Here is a 12,126-nt window from a genome sequence, read left to right on the forward strand (position 1 = left end):
GGAAGAGGACTTACTTTAGTACATTTAAAATTAAAGTACCATAATTATAGCCCATAATGCATTAGTTTGTAAATTTCGGCCTGTAATTCGTCTAGGTAGTGTATATAGTACCATACACCTTATACTGTACCTGTAATGACCTCACCAAATGTTTCCTACGGGTACTCTAGTTTCCTCCTGTACTAACAATCGACAAAAAAAGTCCATGTGGCAATAGTAACAATAACACGTAACAAAGAACAGACCAAATACTCGAACGGGAAGTGAGCTGATAATAAGTGGTGAGATGATAGATAAAAAACGTTTACCCATATTGTCTATTATCATCATTATCATCAGTTAATGGTCACCCACATGTTGAACAGGGCCAGGTTGTTGTGGTGATAAACGCTCACAACAAACATTTAAATCACACAATGGCTCGTAAATGTGTTCTTAAATGTCTGAGTAATCTCCACCCACCGATCGTATTGCCACACAATCAAAGCTACGTTATTGGACGGTCCAAAGAAACTAAAATTAAGTCAAAGCGGTGCTCTAAACTCAAGGTAAGACGTGTGGGGTGGCCAGGTAGTTGTCTTGGTGACTGGCCCAAACAGGTGAAGAAGAGGAAAGTCTTGGTAAATGGGTTGTTTTGTGTGTTAAAGCCACGTACTGTTATTTACATCAATCCAGAGGTCCTCATCTGATCAAAGACTTGTTTTAATGAATATATAAGAAGGAATAAAAGTTCCTATTATATTTTTTTTTACTGTTTTCTGAGATTCAGTTGTACAAGATGTTGGGTATGCATAGTAACACAAGAATAGAGGAAACTGCAGCGGCCCTATTGGCCCATACTGGGCAGTCCCGTTTACACCCAACCCCTATTGCTCATATATCCACCCAACCTATGTTTGAAGCAACATATTCGAGTTAATGATGATATTTGTAACTTGTTCCACTCATCCACTACTCTGTTTCCAAACCAATGTTTACCTATTTTGCTCTTAAGTTTAAATTTGTCTAATTTAAAACCATTGTTATGATTTTGCACCTGGTTGGATAGTTTGAGTACCTTTGTAAGGGTCCACTAATACCCAATAGCCGCAATGAAGTCAAATAATGGTCCTATGAAAATCGGACTGCATCACTTCAGTATTTGGTGTCAGAAAGTCACAAAAATTGGTAAACTTAATTTAATCTGAGTTAGATCAAGTGCATGTACCTAACCTAACCTAATCTAATCTGATCTAACCTAACCTAACCCCACCTAACACAACACAACTCAGATTAAATTAAGTTTACCAATTTTTTGACTTTATGACACCAAATAATAATCGAAGTGATTCCAGCCCAATTATGCTGTACGACCATCATTTGACTCTTAGCGCTACATTTGGGTAATCTCGCCGGTACATGCACGCGATCTATTAACTCCGATTAAAGTAAGTTTTCAATTTTGTGACTTTCTGACACCAAATACTAGTCAGAAGTGATTAGCAGTCCTATTTATTCATGTAGGACCATTATTTGACTTCACTATGGGTACATTTGGGTAATTAGTCGACCGCTTTGTAATGTCCCCTTTGTTCAGCCCGACTATTTATACACCTCTCTCATGACATTGAAGAACAAGCTACCGTAATATCTGAAACAGATTAACTAGACAGTTTAAACAATATTTCCGTAGAAGATAACTTATTTCTTACCTCAACAATATCCCAAGATAGTAATGTGGATTTGCTTGTAATTATGCAGTTTACAGCAACCACAATACACTACACTCAATCGATAAAACTATTTTTTCTATGATAATTTTCTTATATTACACTTCCGCCGCAAATTAATAATAAGGAAGTTATTGAATCAAGATGTGCTGGGGGATGCCAATCGGGGTACGCAGCCAATCAAATCTAGGGCAAGGGTGGCAGAACCAAATCCCCAAAATCTCAACTTTTGATTCAACCAATTAGCATTCAATATTAAAGTAAGATGCAGGACATTTTTAATCAGTTGCAACATGGAGCCATAATGTCCTGGGTGTGATTTTGATTATTGGAAGTTTATCGATATTCTTATTCTAAAAATAAGGAAACTTTAGAGAACAGAGGAACCCACGATGTATTCTGGTCTCTGACTCGGAGTAAGGTAAGAATACTTAACGTTATTTGTACAGTTCTCATGGAGGCTGACCACGCCACTTTAGGGTTACATAGCTTGGGGGTCCAGGGCTAAGCCCCACTCACGGATCAGGGTCTGGGGCAGAGCCCTGGCTAGGTTGTTAGGTAAGGTTAAGTTTGGTTATAGGGTATAAGTAAGCAAGCACAGAGTACCGGAATTCAGAACACACAACCAAGAGAACTATATGAGGGGGGGATCTACATCACAAACGAGTGATTTCCAACAAAAACGAAGGTCAGATTTGAACTAATCACATCATTTTTATTTTTTATTATTCAAATTCCATGGTTGCTGTAATATGCACATTTACCGATTTGTTGTTTTCCTAAAATATTTTGGTTAATAGTTTACCAGTTACAGTAGTTTGTCCTGCTAGAAGGAGCTGTTTTAGAAAGTCCATAGAAGAATACGTGTTTCTTACCTCATGAATATCAAGAAAAAAAGGTTGAGTAATAGGTTTTTTCACCCATTCTTCCTTGATATGAGAAGCTGTTTTTCTGGTGTATTTTACTCACTTATAACCTTCATTAATTTTCTTGGAAAATTAGTTTTTTTTCTAAAAACTTACCTAACCTCCTGGAGTGTTATCTTGTAATCTTCAGTCAGTGTCTTACCACTGCATCACAGGTGCATGTATTTTATTTTAGCTTAGGTAACACTTTTAATACAGTACTATACTACATTGTATGGTGTTTTTAGTTTATCTTTATAAACTGACCAGGTTTAGTATGGGTAGAGATGTTTATGACATCACCTCAGCATCTTCCAATACAATACTGTACAGTACTGTTATTAAACTAAAAAAAAGTGAGAAAATCAAATTTAGATTTTTCATGTAAATTGAAACATTTAAAATAAAATTAGCTGTAAGTTCAGATTTTCATAACTGAAATCTTCAAAAATGGAGATTGCCTGTACAGTACAGTATTGAGGAAAAATTAACAAATTGTATAGTATAGTATAGTCTTTTAGGGTTTATGAAGCTCAGAATATAATAGATTATGTATTGTTTACATTCACTAAAAGATTATTCTGCACCTCTATGGGGTTATACAATGACACACCAGACCAAGTAATCTGATAACATTCATCACGGCTTCTGTCACAGTGATCAAGTGGATGGTTTCAGGCAGCCACGGTGCAGAATATTTTTTTTAGTGAGGGTGCAATAATGTATACAGTATGGGGTGTATTAGCAAATGAAGTTATTTTATATATAAACAAAAACCTCAAGCCAGGTATTTGCTTCATGTTTCAGTTGAGTTGCTGGCAGATTATACGCCATACACTGTGATTGTGAGGCAGCTTGGACCTAATGTGACTGGTGTCAATAATAAGGGTCTTTGTTTGGCAATACAGCCTTTTAAAACACTCTGATATCCTTGAAGTAAGTCTTTGTAATGTATCCATAACAAGTAATGATTTGATTAGATTTGTGGATAAAGTAGTACAGTGCAGGGGTCCCCCGGTTATGAAAGGGTTCCGTTCCTGAGGACGCTAGTCAGATGAGTACGTAAGTCGGAACACATACTATATGCATACTGTATTTAAAGAACAATGTTTAAATTCCACTACAGTATATCATAGTCTAAGTCCTTCTATACATCTAAAATCACCCAATTTAAGACAAAAGAAGAAATAGAATGACAAATACAGTAAATGAAAGTAAAAAATAAGTCATCAGGTAAATAAAATACCAGTACTGTACTGTAAATTTCAAGTTTAACCCCATTCATATCGCAGGTGTTCAGAAGTTGGGACCTACAGTACAGTTGTTCTCGTAGAATCTATATCAGGTGCTCTATCATATGTACATAATTGTACTGTAGAATTTTTCTGAGGTGCCATTCTGATCACAACACAGACCTGGTTCCCAGAGAAAATTAGCATATCTTTGAGAATGAAAAATAAAGCAGAACTTTAAAATTTCTAGAAATGTCACAGCTTATATCAAGTTTACCATTATATGTCAGTGGCTGGATAGATAGTCAGCCATCAAAAGCCAACCATCAGGTCTGGGGGAGCTTAATTTATCATGTTCTACATTTTGAAATATTGGATGAAGCATCCCTATTCAAAAATTTTTCAAACATTTCTGGACAAGGTGTAGCATCATGATTTCATTCCTGATAGTTTTAGCCAATATAAATACACTACCTCTCAGAACAATGTTTCACTGTAACACTCATTCAGCGGGAGGATGTTTTTTCTAATAAAAATTACTGTACAATATTACCCCGCCTAACGCGTTTCACTTTACGCTTTTTTATGATATACGGTGCCTCTCGCCAGAGCTGAACTTTCACTTAACACGATTTTTTCCACATATACGCTGTGAGTGTCCGCTCGAGACGCTTATTTTAGATTTGCCCCACCCGCCAACCCTGCCTGACTTCCTGTTTTAGCTCATAAAATTCATACAAATTACTGCCAGAAATAATTTACATTGCTGAATTCTTATTAGGATCATTTTGAATATAAACATCATATATTTTGCATTAGACATACAAAATTTTAGATAAAAATTTTTCTGGGTAACTATATGTTATCTTTTGTGCAAAATATATGACATTTATATTCAAAATATTCCCTGGTCTACAAGGAATCCAGCAATGTCAATTATATTATCCTAACTTTAATCTGAGGTATTATTTAATACAAAATGTTAAAATTTATTTTTTCACCCACTCTTCTCTTGAAGGAGAGGATTGGTGGGGAGGGTTGGGACTGACCGCTGGTTGGAAGAGGGGGAAGGCAAAGGGTACTTTGATTGACAGATAGTGTCGTGAAGAATATTTTTTTTTTATTAACTGAAGATATTTGTTTTAGCTCATAAAATTCATACAAACACCGGTCAGAATATAATTTACATTGCTGGAATTCTTATAATTTGGTGATCATTTTGAATATAAACATCATATATTTTGCATTAGACATACAAATTTTAGATAAAATGTTTTCTGAGTAACTACTGTATGTTACCTTTGTGCAAAATATATATTCAAAATATTCCTGGTCTTACAAGGAATCCAGCAATGTCAATTGTATTATCCTAACTTTAGTTTGAGGTATTATTTATTAAAATTTAGTGGTTTTCCCCAAAAATTTCTCAGAGAGGGAAGAGCCGCAGTGTAGTGTGAGAGGGGAGGGAGTCGAGTCCATTATTTGAATGGACATTAACTATGGTACTGTATTTCTTATTTCTCTTAAGTATTAATTGTGTGCATGTACCATCATAAAATTAAGATGTTATTTTTACTACAACATAGTTATGTGTCTTCAAAAAGTGGAATTTGGGGGTCGGGCCGGTTTTCATTGGAATTAATCCCATATGTTCTGTTGTTCACTTAACGCGGATTTCACTTAACACGGGACCCTCTGGGTTCTATTGACCGCGTTAAGTGGGGTACAACTGTATATGAAAATCTATAAAACGGTTCAAAAATTTTGCACAAGATCACTCAAATTGCAATGTTCTCATCTTGTTATCTCTGAGCCACAATCTCAAGTACTGTACTGTATTGTACAACCATCTTATTGTTTTGGTTTGGCTCCAGCAGCAGTAGTTTTCCGACATGTGAACACGTTTTGAAAATTGCTGGTACTGTACTGTACTTTAAAACTATTGCTGCTAGTACAGTACTAGCCAACAGTGAAAATTGCCAGTTAAGGTTCCTGTCTGATGCTGCCTTTAGCAGCAGCCACTAACAGAATGACCAACATTAATATTGTTTACATTGAAGAAGGAAATTTGATATGTGTGGAAAATGTGTACAATTCAGTATTATATTGGACTTAAGAAAGATGTTTTAAATTCATTGACAGATTCTTCTTGGTGAATATCATCACAGGATAGAGTTTGACCCCCCTCCAGACACTGCTTCATCTAAGAGTACTTGCCACACAACTGATATAGAAATGCCCAGAAGGAAGACAGTAGCAGCAGTAAATCCAGTGAAAACAAATTTCTGAAGATAATGATAATAAGCAAAGCAATCAAAAGAGACTGAAAGCTACAGATAATCCAGATAAAGGTGAAGGAGGCTGGGAGACGTATGCAGATGGTGATTTGCTTGTTTTTAAGAAGAATATGGCTGGAAGATCTAAGGTATGTACAGCACTGTACAGTATAAGCATTACTTGACCATTATAAATCATTAAACATTGATATGATGAAATGTAGAGTTTTGTTATTGTAATGAGGCATAGTGACAAGTGAGAGATGTGTGGTACAGTAGAAGTCCAAAAATACGGACTGCTTGGGGATTGGGTCGGTCTGGATTTCGATTATCCGGATTCTCAGGCAGTACTTTTAAAATTCAAATTTAAGAAGGGATAAAGAAGAGATGAACAGGTACATTTTGATAGTTTATTCATTAGCATGCTTCATTTATCAAAACGAGCAGTTTTAAAGAAAAAGCTGTGAATTCTATAATTTTATTCTTTGCCTTTTTTATATCATAAATTGTAGACTTTCCAATGTTGTATGTTTCCATTAGAACAGTATTGCTCACACCACGTTCTATTTTAATTATTTAAAGTTTGTCACTCAATTTCAACGTGTTCTTCTTTGTCTTCACACATCGAAGTTTATCTACTTAGGAGCCATTATTATGGGCTCTGTAAATGGAATGAGTAGGACTAAAATTACATACGTTGTCACAGTTTGATTGCTCGTTTTAAAGTGGCGACCGCGTGGTCGCTTGTTGTCACTGTGCAGCTGTGGCGCTCATGCATGCACACACACACAAAAGCCAGCTAAAAAAAAAAAGTTTGAGTTTCGAAGTCCGGATTCTCGGGTGGTCCGGATTTCTGGCATCCGGATTTTTGGACTTATACTGTATACATGATGTTGAGGTGGTAGAATATACAGTGTTAGATTACCAAGTAGGAACCAGAGCATGTAGGGAGGCAAGGTGGGCTGTTATATCAAGAAGTTGAGGAAATATTCACAAGTTATGTGAATTTGTTTCTTGTCTTTCCATATATTGTATACATTGGTAGCAAGCTAATGCATGGAGTACAGTACAGTTCTTAAACAATACTGTACATGTCCGTTACTGATGATCTCTAGATTCTCACATGTATGATATCCAACAAATTATCTCTGTCATTTATTGAAAAATACATATCACTTATGGGAATGAATATTACACATTTTTTTAACTAAGGAATGTAAAAGTGTGGGGAAAATAACTCTTAGCTCATATGTACTGTACGTACTGTACATGCACAAAAGGATTAAAATAAAAAACTTCTTTTCATTACTGATTTAATCTAACATTTATGTGTCATTCTACAAACAGTAAAAAAAAGTATCGCACGGGGGGAAGTCTGCTGACTTCCGTAGTGATCCATACATCACCTGATGTGTTCATATTCAGTTATACCATCAACTATATATATGGCCGGATATGTCATTAGCAACAGATGTGAGGACACCCTCAGGCAGGGACAGCAGGGCTACCACCATAATACAGGACCAACACGCATATTCCACTATCCCTTGGTGTCATTACAGGCTTGTTGGTCATAATGTGCTTACATTAAGTGCTTGGTTTTATTTTTAAAATATTTTTTTTTTTTAGATTGCTGGCTATGATATGGATGGAACATTAATAGTCACAAAATCAGGAAACGTTTTTGCTAAAGACTATAATGATTGGAAGATCATTTACAGTGAAGTTCCTGGCAAACTAAAAAAGTTGCATCAAGATGGATACAAAATAATTATCTTCACTAATCAAGCAGGCATTGGTGAGTAAAGAAGGTGCTTGGCAGTGAGGCTTAATAATTAATAATGTCTAGTCTCCTGTGATCACTTTAGTAATGTTTTATTGAATTTGTTTGTGTAAATGCTTGAAGATAAGCATGAAAGTACAGTATTACAAAATTACTATACTGTACTGTATACTGTATACATACTTTACTGTACCTACTTTTCTGCACCAAAATGGTATGTCGGTGATTTTCACGGAGAGGTGATGTACTGTATTATCTGATCTATTTTGTAGGGGTGGTACCTGCATATACACTGTACTGAAAATATTTTTGTGATAATTTTTTTTTCCAGCTGCTGGAAAACATTCAGTTGCAGGAGTACAGAGGAAGATTAGCAGCATCATTGAGAGGTTGTACCAATCCAGGCATTTGTATCAACAGGGAAAGGAGAGTACAGGAAACCTGCCTTAGGCATGTGGAATTTCTTAAAGAATGAGGTGAGTGTGAAGTCCAGCATTACAGGACTGTATATGTTTTAAATGCATCATACTGTATTAATAAGTCAGATCAGTGATATAGTTAATGTAGTATAAAAAGGATTAGTACACGAGGGTTAACTGACTTGCCTATGTATGACCAATAATTAGAATCCATAGTTATTTGGGTCTTATGTTTTTTGCTCAAGGAGAATAGGCAGAGTATTATTCCATTTTTTATTTAATAAGTTTCTTCTCTGACTTTTCTAGATATGAATAAGAAACAAATATAAAAGTTTGTTTGGTGTCAATTTCTGCTACGAGCAGAATTCCCTTGTGGTATTCCTCAACTGCATTCTTAGAATAGTATAGTTACTGAATTAATTGAATCAATGAGGAACATGAGTACTGTAATAGATTGTATAACTCATAGGTAAGATGCTTCCAGGAGTTTAACAGATTACAGTAGCAGGAACTTTTTGATATCATTAACCTTTTCACTCTGGGGAGGTTACTTTTAATATTTTATTTGGCTAATCCCAAGCAACTTTATTCAGCTCGGAAGGGAACCCATGCACAAGGGGTTAATGTTTTTTTTTTTTTTTTATGTGTTACAGAAGAGTACTGGTTTTAAGGGCACAACTGTCTAGTGAAGAGGTTTATGGTCCTGGCTAAGACTGTAATGCACTTTTTTTGGGACTAGGCAATCCAAGATAGGAATTTGTAAGGTTATCTTTTTTCCCTGCTTAATATTTTGTTTTATATGTAATGTTTTGAGCTTATCTTTTGTGTCATTAGTATGTCTTGTTTAATTTTACTGTATAGACATTGTTATATCCTTGAGCTTTCCTATTTTGTATACAAACTTTGCACCACTATATCTTGAAATACAATACTGTACTGTATATTAAAACTCTACATTGAGTATTTCTTCAGCATGTAGAGTTAATACATAGTTTACTGTTAAAAGATAGTTTGATGTTTTGTGAGTAGAACTGATTTACGTCAACATGCTTTTATTTATTGGCATTTATGACATTAAGAATTTTTTACGGATTTAGCCAACTCTTTTTCATGCATGTAAATGTTCCACCCAAGAACAGAATGACATCATGGGACTTCATCACGCAATATTCTTCTGACTCTGTCTAGTTTTGTTAATTCCAGTGAAGTCATTCTATTATTTTGTTTTCATTTTTCACATGATCTCTACCATCTGCTCAACTGATCTAGTTCTGTATATACACACTCCAGATAATGACACCTTCTGTTGTGTTCTGCAATCCTCCTCCTCCCTGCTACCATACTGTACTGTACTGTATAGGTTTCCTTATTGAGCTTTCATTCATTAATATTCAAACTTATTGGTTTAATTGATAAGATTAACCCTGGCTGAGTGTTCCAAGACTGTAAACCCCTGTGTGTGATGGTTTCATGTAGTTTTTGATCAGGAGTTTTTCAGAATTTTTTGTTGAAAATATAATAATAGAGTTTATAAATATTGTTAATAACAAATAATTAGTTTTAGAACATTTTTAAAGGTTGACTTGCTTTAAATGTAAAAATGATTTATTAATATACAATACAGTACAGTATACTGTATTGTATATACTGTACTTTTATCACACCTACATGCATTAGAATATTTTCACTATTACAGGCAAATGGTGGAGTGGATATAGATATGGATGAAAGTCTGTATGTGGGGATGCTGCTGATCGGCCTGCAGAAGGGTCTCGAAAAAGAAGGATTTTTCCTTTTCAGATCGTTTGTTACCCTCAACATTGGGATACAGTTTTTCACACCTGAAGAACACTTTTAGGTAAGCATACTGTATATTAGTGATTTGATGATTTAATTGTCTATCATGGAAGAAACTGTTCTGTATGTGAAGTTAATCATGGAGACCTAGGCAAGGCTGGAGAACTCAACTTTGGGATACAGTATATCCCTGGACTGTATCCAATGAGCCCGTGACTCAGGTGACATGATCAGTGCTGGAGGTGGTGCTGAAGCCTGCTCAGAAGTGGCTGGAGGAAGTTTAGGGAGTTGTTGCCTTTATTGGTGGCAAGGGACCTTCCCTCCATGTGAAAGGAAATATGTATGCAATTGAGTGAGGAGGTGATGTTGTTTGTCAGTGAAACATGGATGGTTAAAGTGGATGACATAATGCAGGCTTGAGCAAGCTGATATGATAATGGTGAGGTGGATGTACAATGTGACGCTGAATGATAAGAAACCCTGTCGAGTTAAGAGAACCACTGGCTTTTAGAGTATTGGTGAGGTTTTGCATAAAGGTACAGTAGGTTGATATGGTTTAGGCATAAGGGGGAGAATAGAAGAGAAAATTGCTTAAGAAATGCAAAAAGAAACAAATATAATTATGAAATTGATGGTTTGAATTTATAGGCTTTGGAGTGAGGGAGTCAGGCTAAATTACCTACATATCCTAAAGCTTGTGAATATCTCCAAGATGTACTGGTGTGATTAAGTAAAGCTACATATGTGTTCCATCTGCTGGGGATTGTTCGACCTACAAGGGCAAATAAATATTTCTATCATTTTCATCCAACTGTAATCTTTGCTTTAACATCATAGTTTCAACTCTATTTTAAACTTATAAACTTGCAGTCTTGTTTCAATAATTAGTCCTAGCCTTATCCTCCAACGGTTACACTATATTGATGTAAAAAACAAACAAAATAGTCATAATTCCACATCATGAATTTTGTTAATTGCAATTCCATTTTCACTTTTTTTTTAGTTTAAACATATCTGTAATTTTGTGATTTCTGTAATTGTGTGTCATAGAGGATTTAAATAATGATGAACAAATGTAAGAACTGTAAAGAAAAATATTTCTTTCAGGATGCCAAACTCAGAAGTTTAATATGCCTGAGTTTGACCCTCGGGTCTGTGGATGACTACATTATTTGATCCACCTTCCAAGAGTTCCTAAACATGCTTGAGGTCAGTAATAAAGTTTAATAGGCTTCCTTATGTGATCAAATTAACAGTAATAAGTTATTGAATGTATCTTGTGGTGATAAATGAGAAAGGTTTGTAAAAAAGCAAGTTTTGTCAATTTATGTTAAAGATTGTTAAGTCATCCATAAGAGTGCAGTGGCTGAATGGATATAGCACTCACATCCTGTTCCAGAGGTTTATGGTTTGAGTCCCCGGCGCCCCAGTTCACCCAGCTGTAAATGGGTACCTAATTATACACCTTGAGGGAAGTGGTTGCGGTCGAGTGCAGTACCAGCCATGCTGCCTCCTTGTGTACCAAGGCTTAATATACTGTACAAGTGCTGTATCCACTTGTCCAACAGGCAGTGTCATGCCTATGGGACCCACTTTCACTTTTCAAGTCATCCATAAGATCCAAATTTTTCTTTTTAGGACATCCTGAGAAGTTTAGGTTGATCTGGAGTCTTGTTAGGGAACCAGTTGTGTTAATGTAGTGTGGAACAAACCATGCACTTGTAATATGGTTCATAATTATTTTAAGTTGGATTGCCCTTCTCCAAGGTCAACCCCAACCAAGGCTATTGAATTCCATTTTAAGGGTTTGAAAGGAAGTGTTTAGTCTTCTCGGTGACACCTGGCCATGGCTGTAGAGCTTCACCAATACTAGTTGGACTGGGGAGAGTACTGTACCACCAGACTACCAGAGTGTAATTGTATTCACACATCTGCAAGTTATAACACCGCAGCTCCTGGAGCTCTAAGTGTACTAGCAATATGCAACTGAAACGTAGTCACTGAT

General features: G+C 35.7%; 1 protein-coding gene across 3 annotated transcripts; it reads left to right on the plus strand.

Moving 5' to 3' along the window:
* The first annotated feature begins 367 nt into the window (after positions 1-367).
* LOC121867362 (uncharacterized protein F21D5.5-like) lies at positions 368-10,099 on the plus strand. 3 transcript variants are annotated; one of them, XR_006089124.1, is made up of 5 exons: positions 368-548; positions 5,989-6,271; positions 7,752-7,920; positions 8,237-8,381; positions 10,021-10,099. XR_006089124.1 is itself a non-coding variant. In XM_042367281.1 (4 exons), the coding sequence occupies exons 1-3, from the start codon at positions 6,254-6,256 to the stop codon at positions 8,353-8,355; spliced, it is 306 nt and encodes a 101-aa protein (XP_042223215.1). In that variant the 5' UTR covers positions 5,989-6,253; the 3' UTR covers positions 8,356-8,381; positions 10,021-10,099. The 3 variants fall into 3 exon arrangements, 1 of the variants encoding a protein (XP_042223215.1); XR_006089125.1 differs by lacking the exon at positions 368-548 and adding an exon at positions 3,302-3,550; XM_042367281.1 differs by lacking the exon at positions 368-548.
* Positions 10,100-12,126: the final 2,027 nt, after the last annotated feature.

The sequence above is a fragment of the Homarus americanus genome, unplaced genomic scaffold (assembly GCF_018991925.1).
Source record: "Homarus americanus isolate GMGI-L3 unplaced genomic scaffold, GMGI_Hamer_2.0 scaffold21597, whole genome shotgun sequence".
Classification (NCBI taxonomy): domain Eukaryota; kingdom Metazoa; phylum Arthropoda; class Malacostraca; order Decapoda; family Nephropidae; genus Homarus; species Homarus americanus.

What these genes read in the sequence shown, in the direction of transcription:
- LOC121867362 (XM_042367281.1), top strand. An exon ending in CACTAATCAAGCAGGCATTG is followed by an intron (nt 7,921 to 8,236) that starts GTGAGTAAAGAA and finishes TTTTTTTTCCAG; the next exon opens with CTGCTGGAAAACATTCAGTT.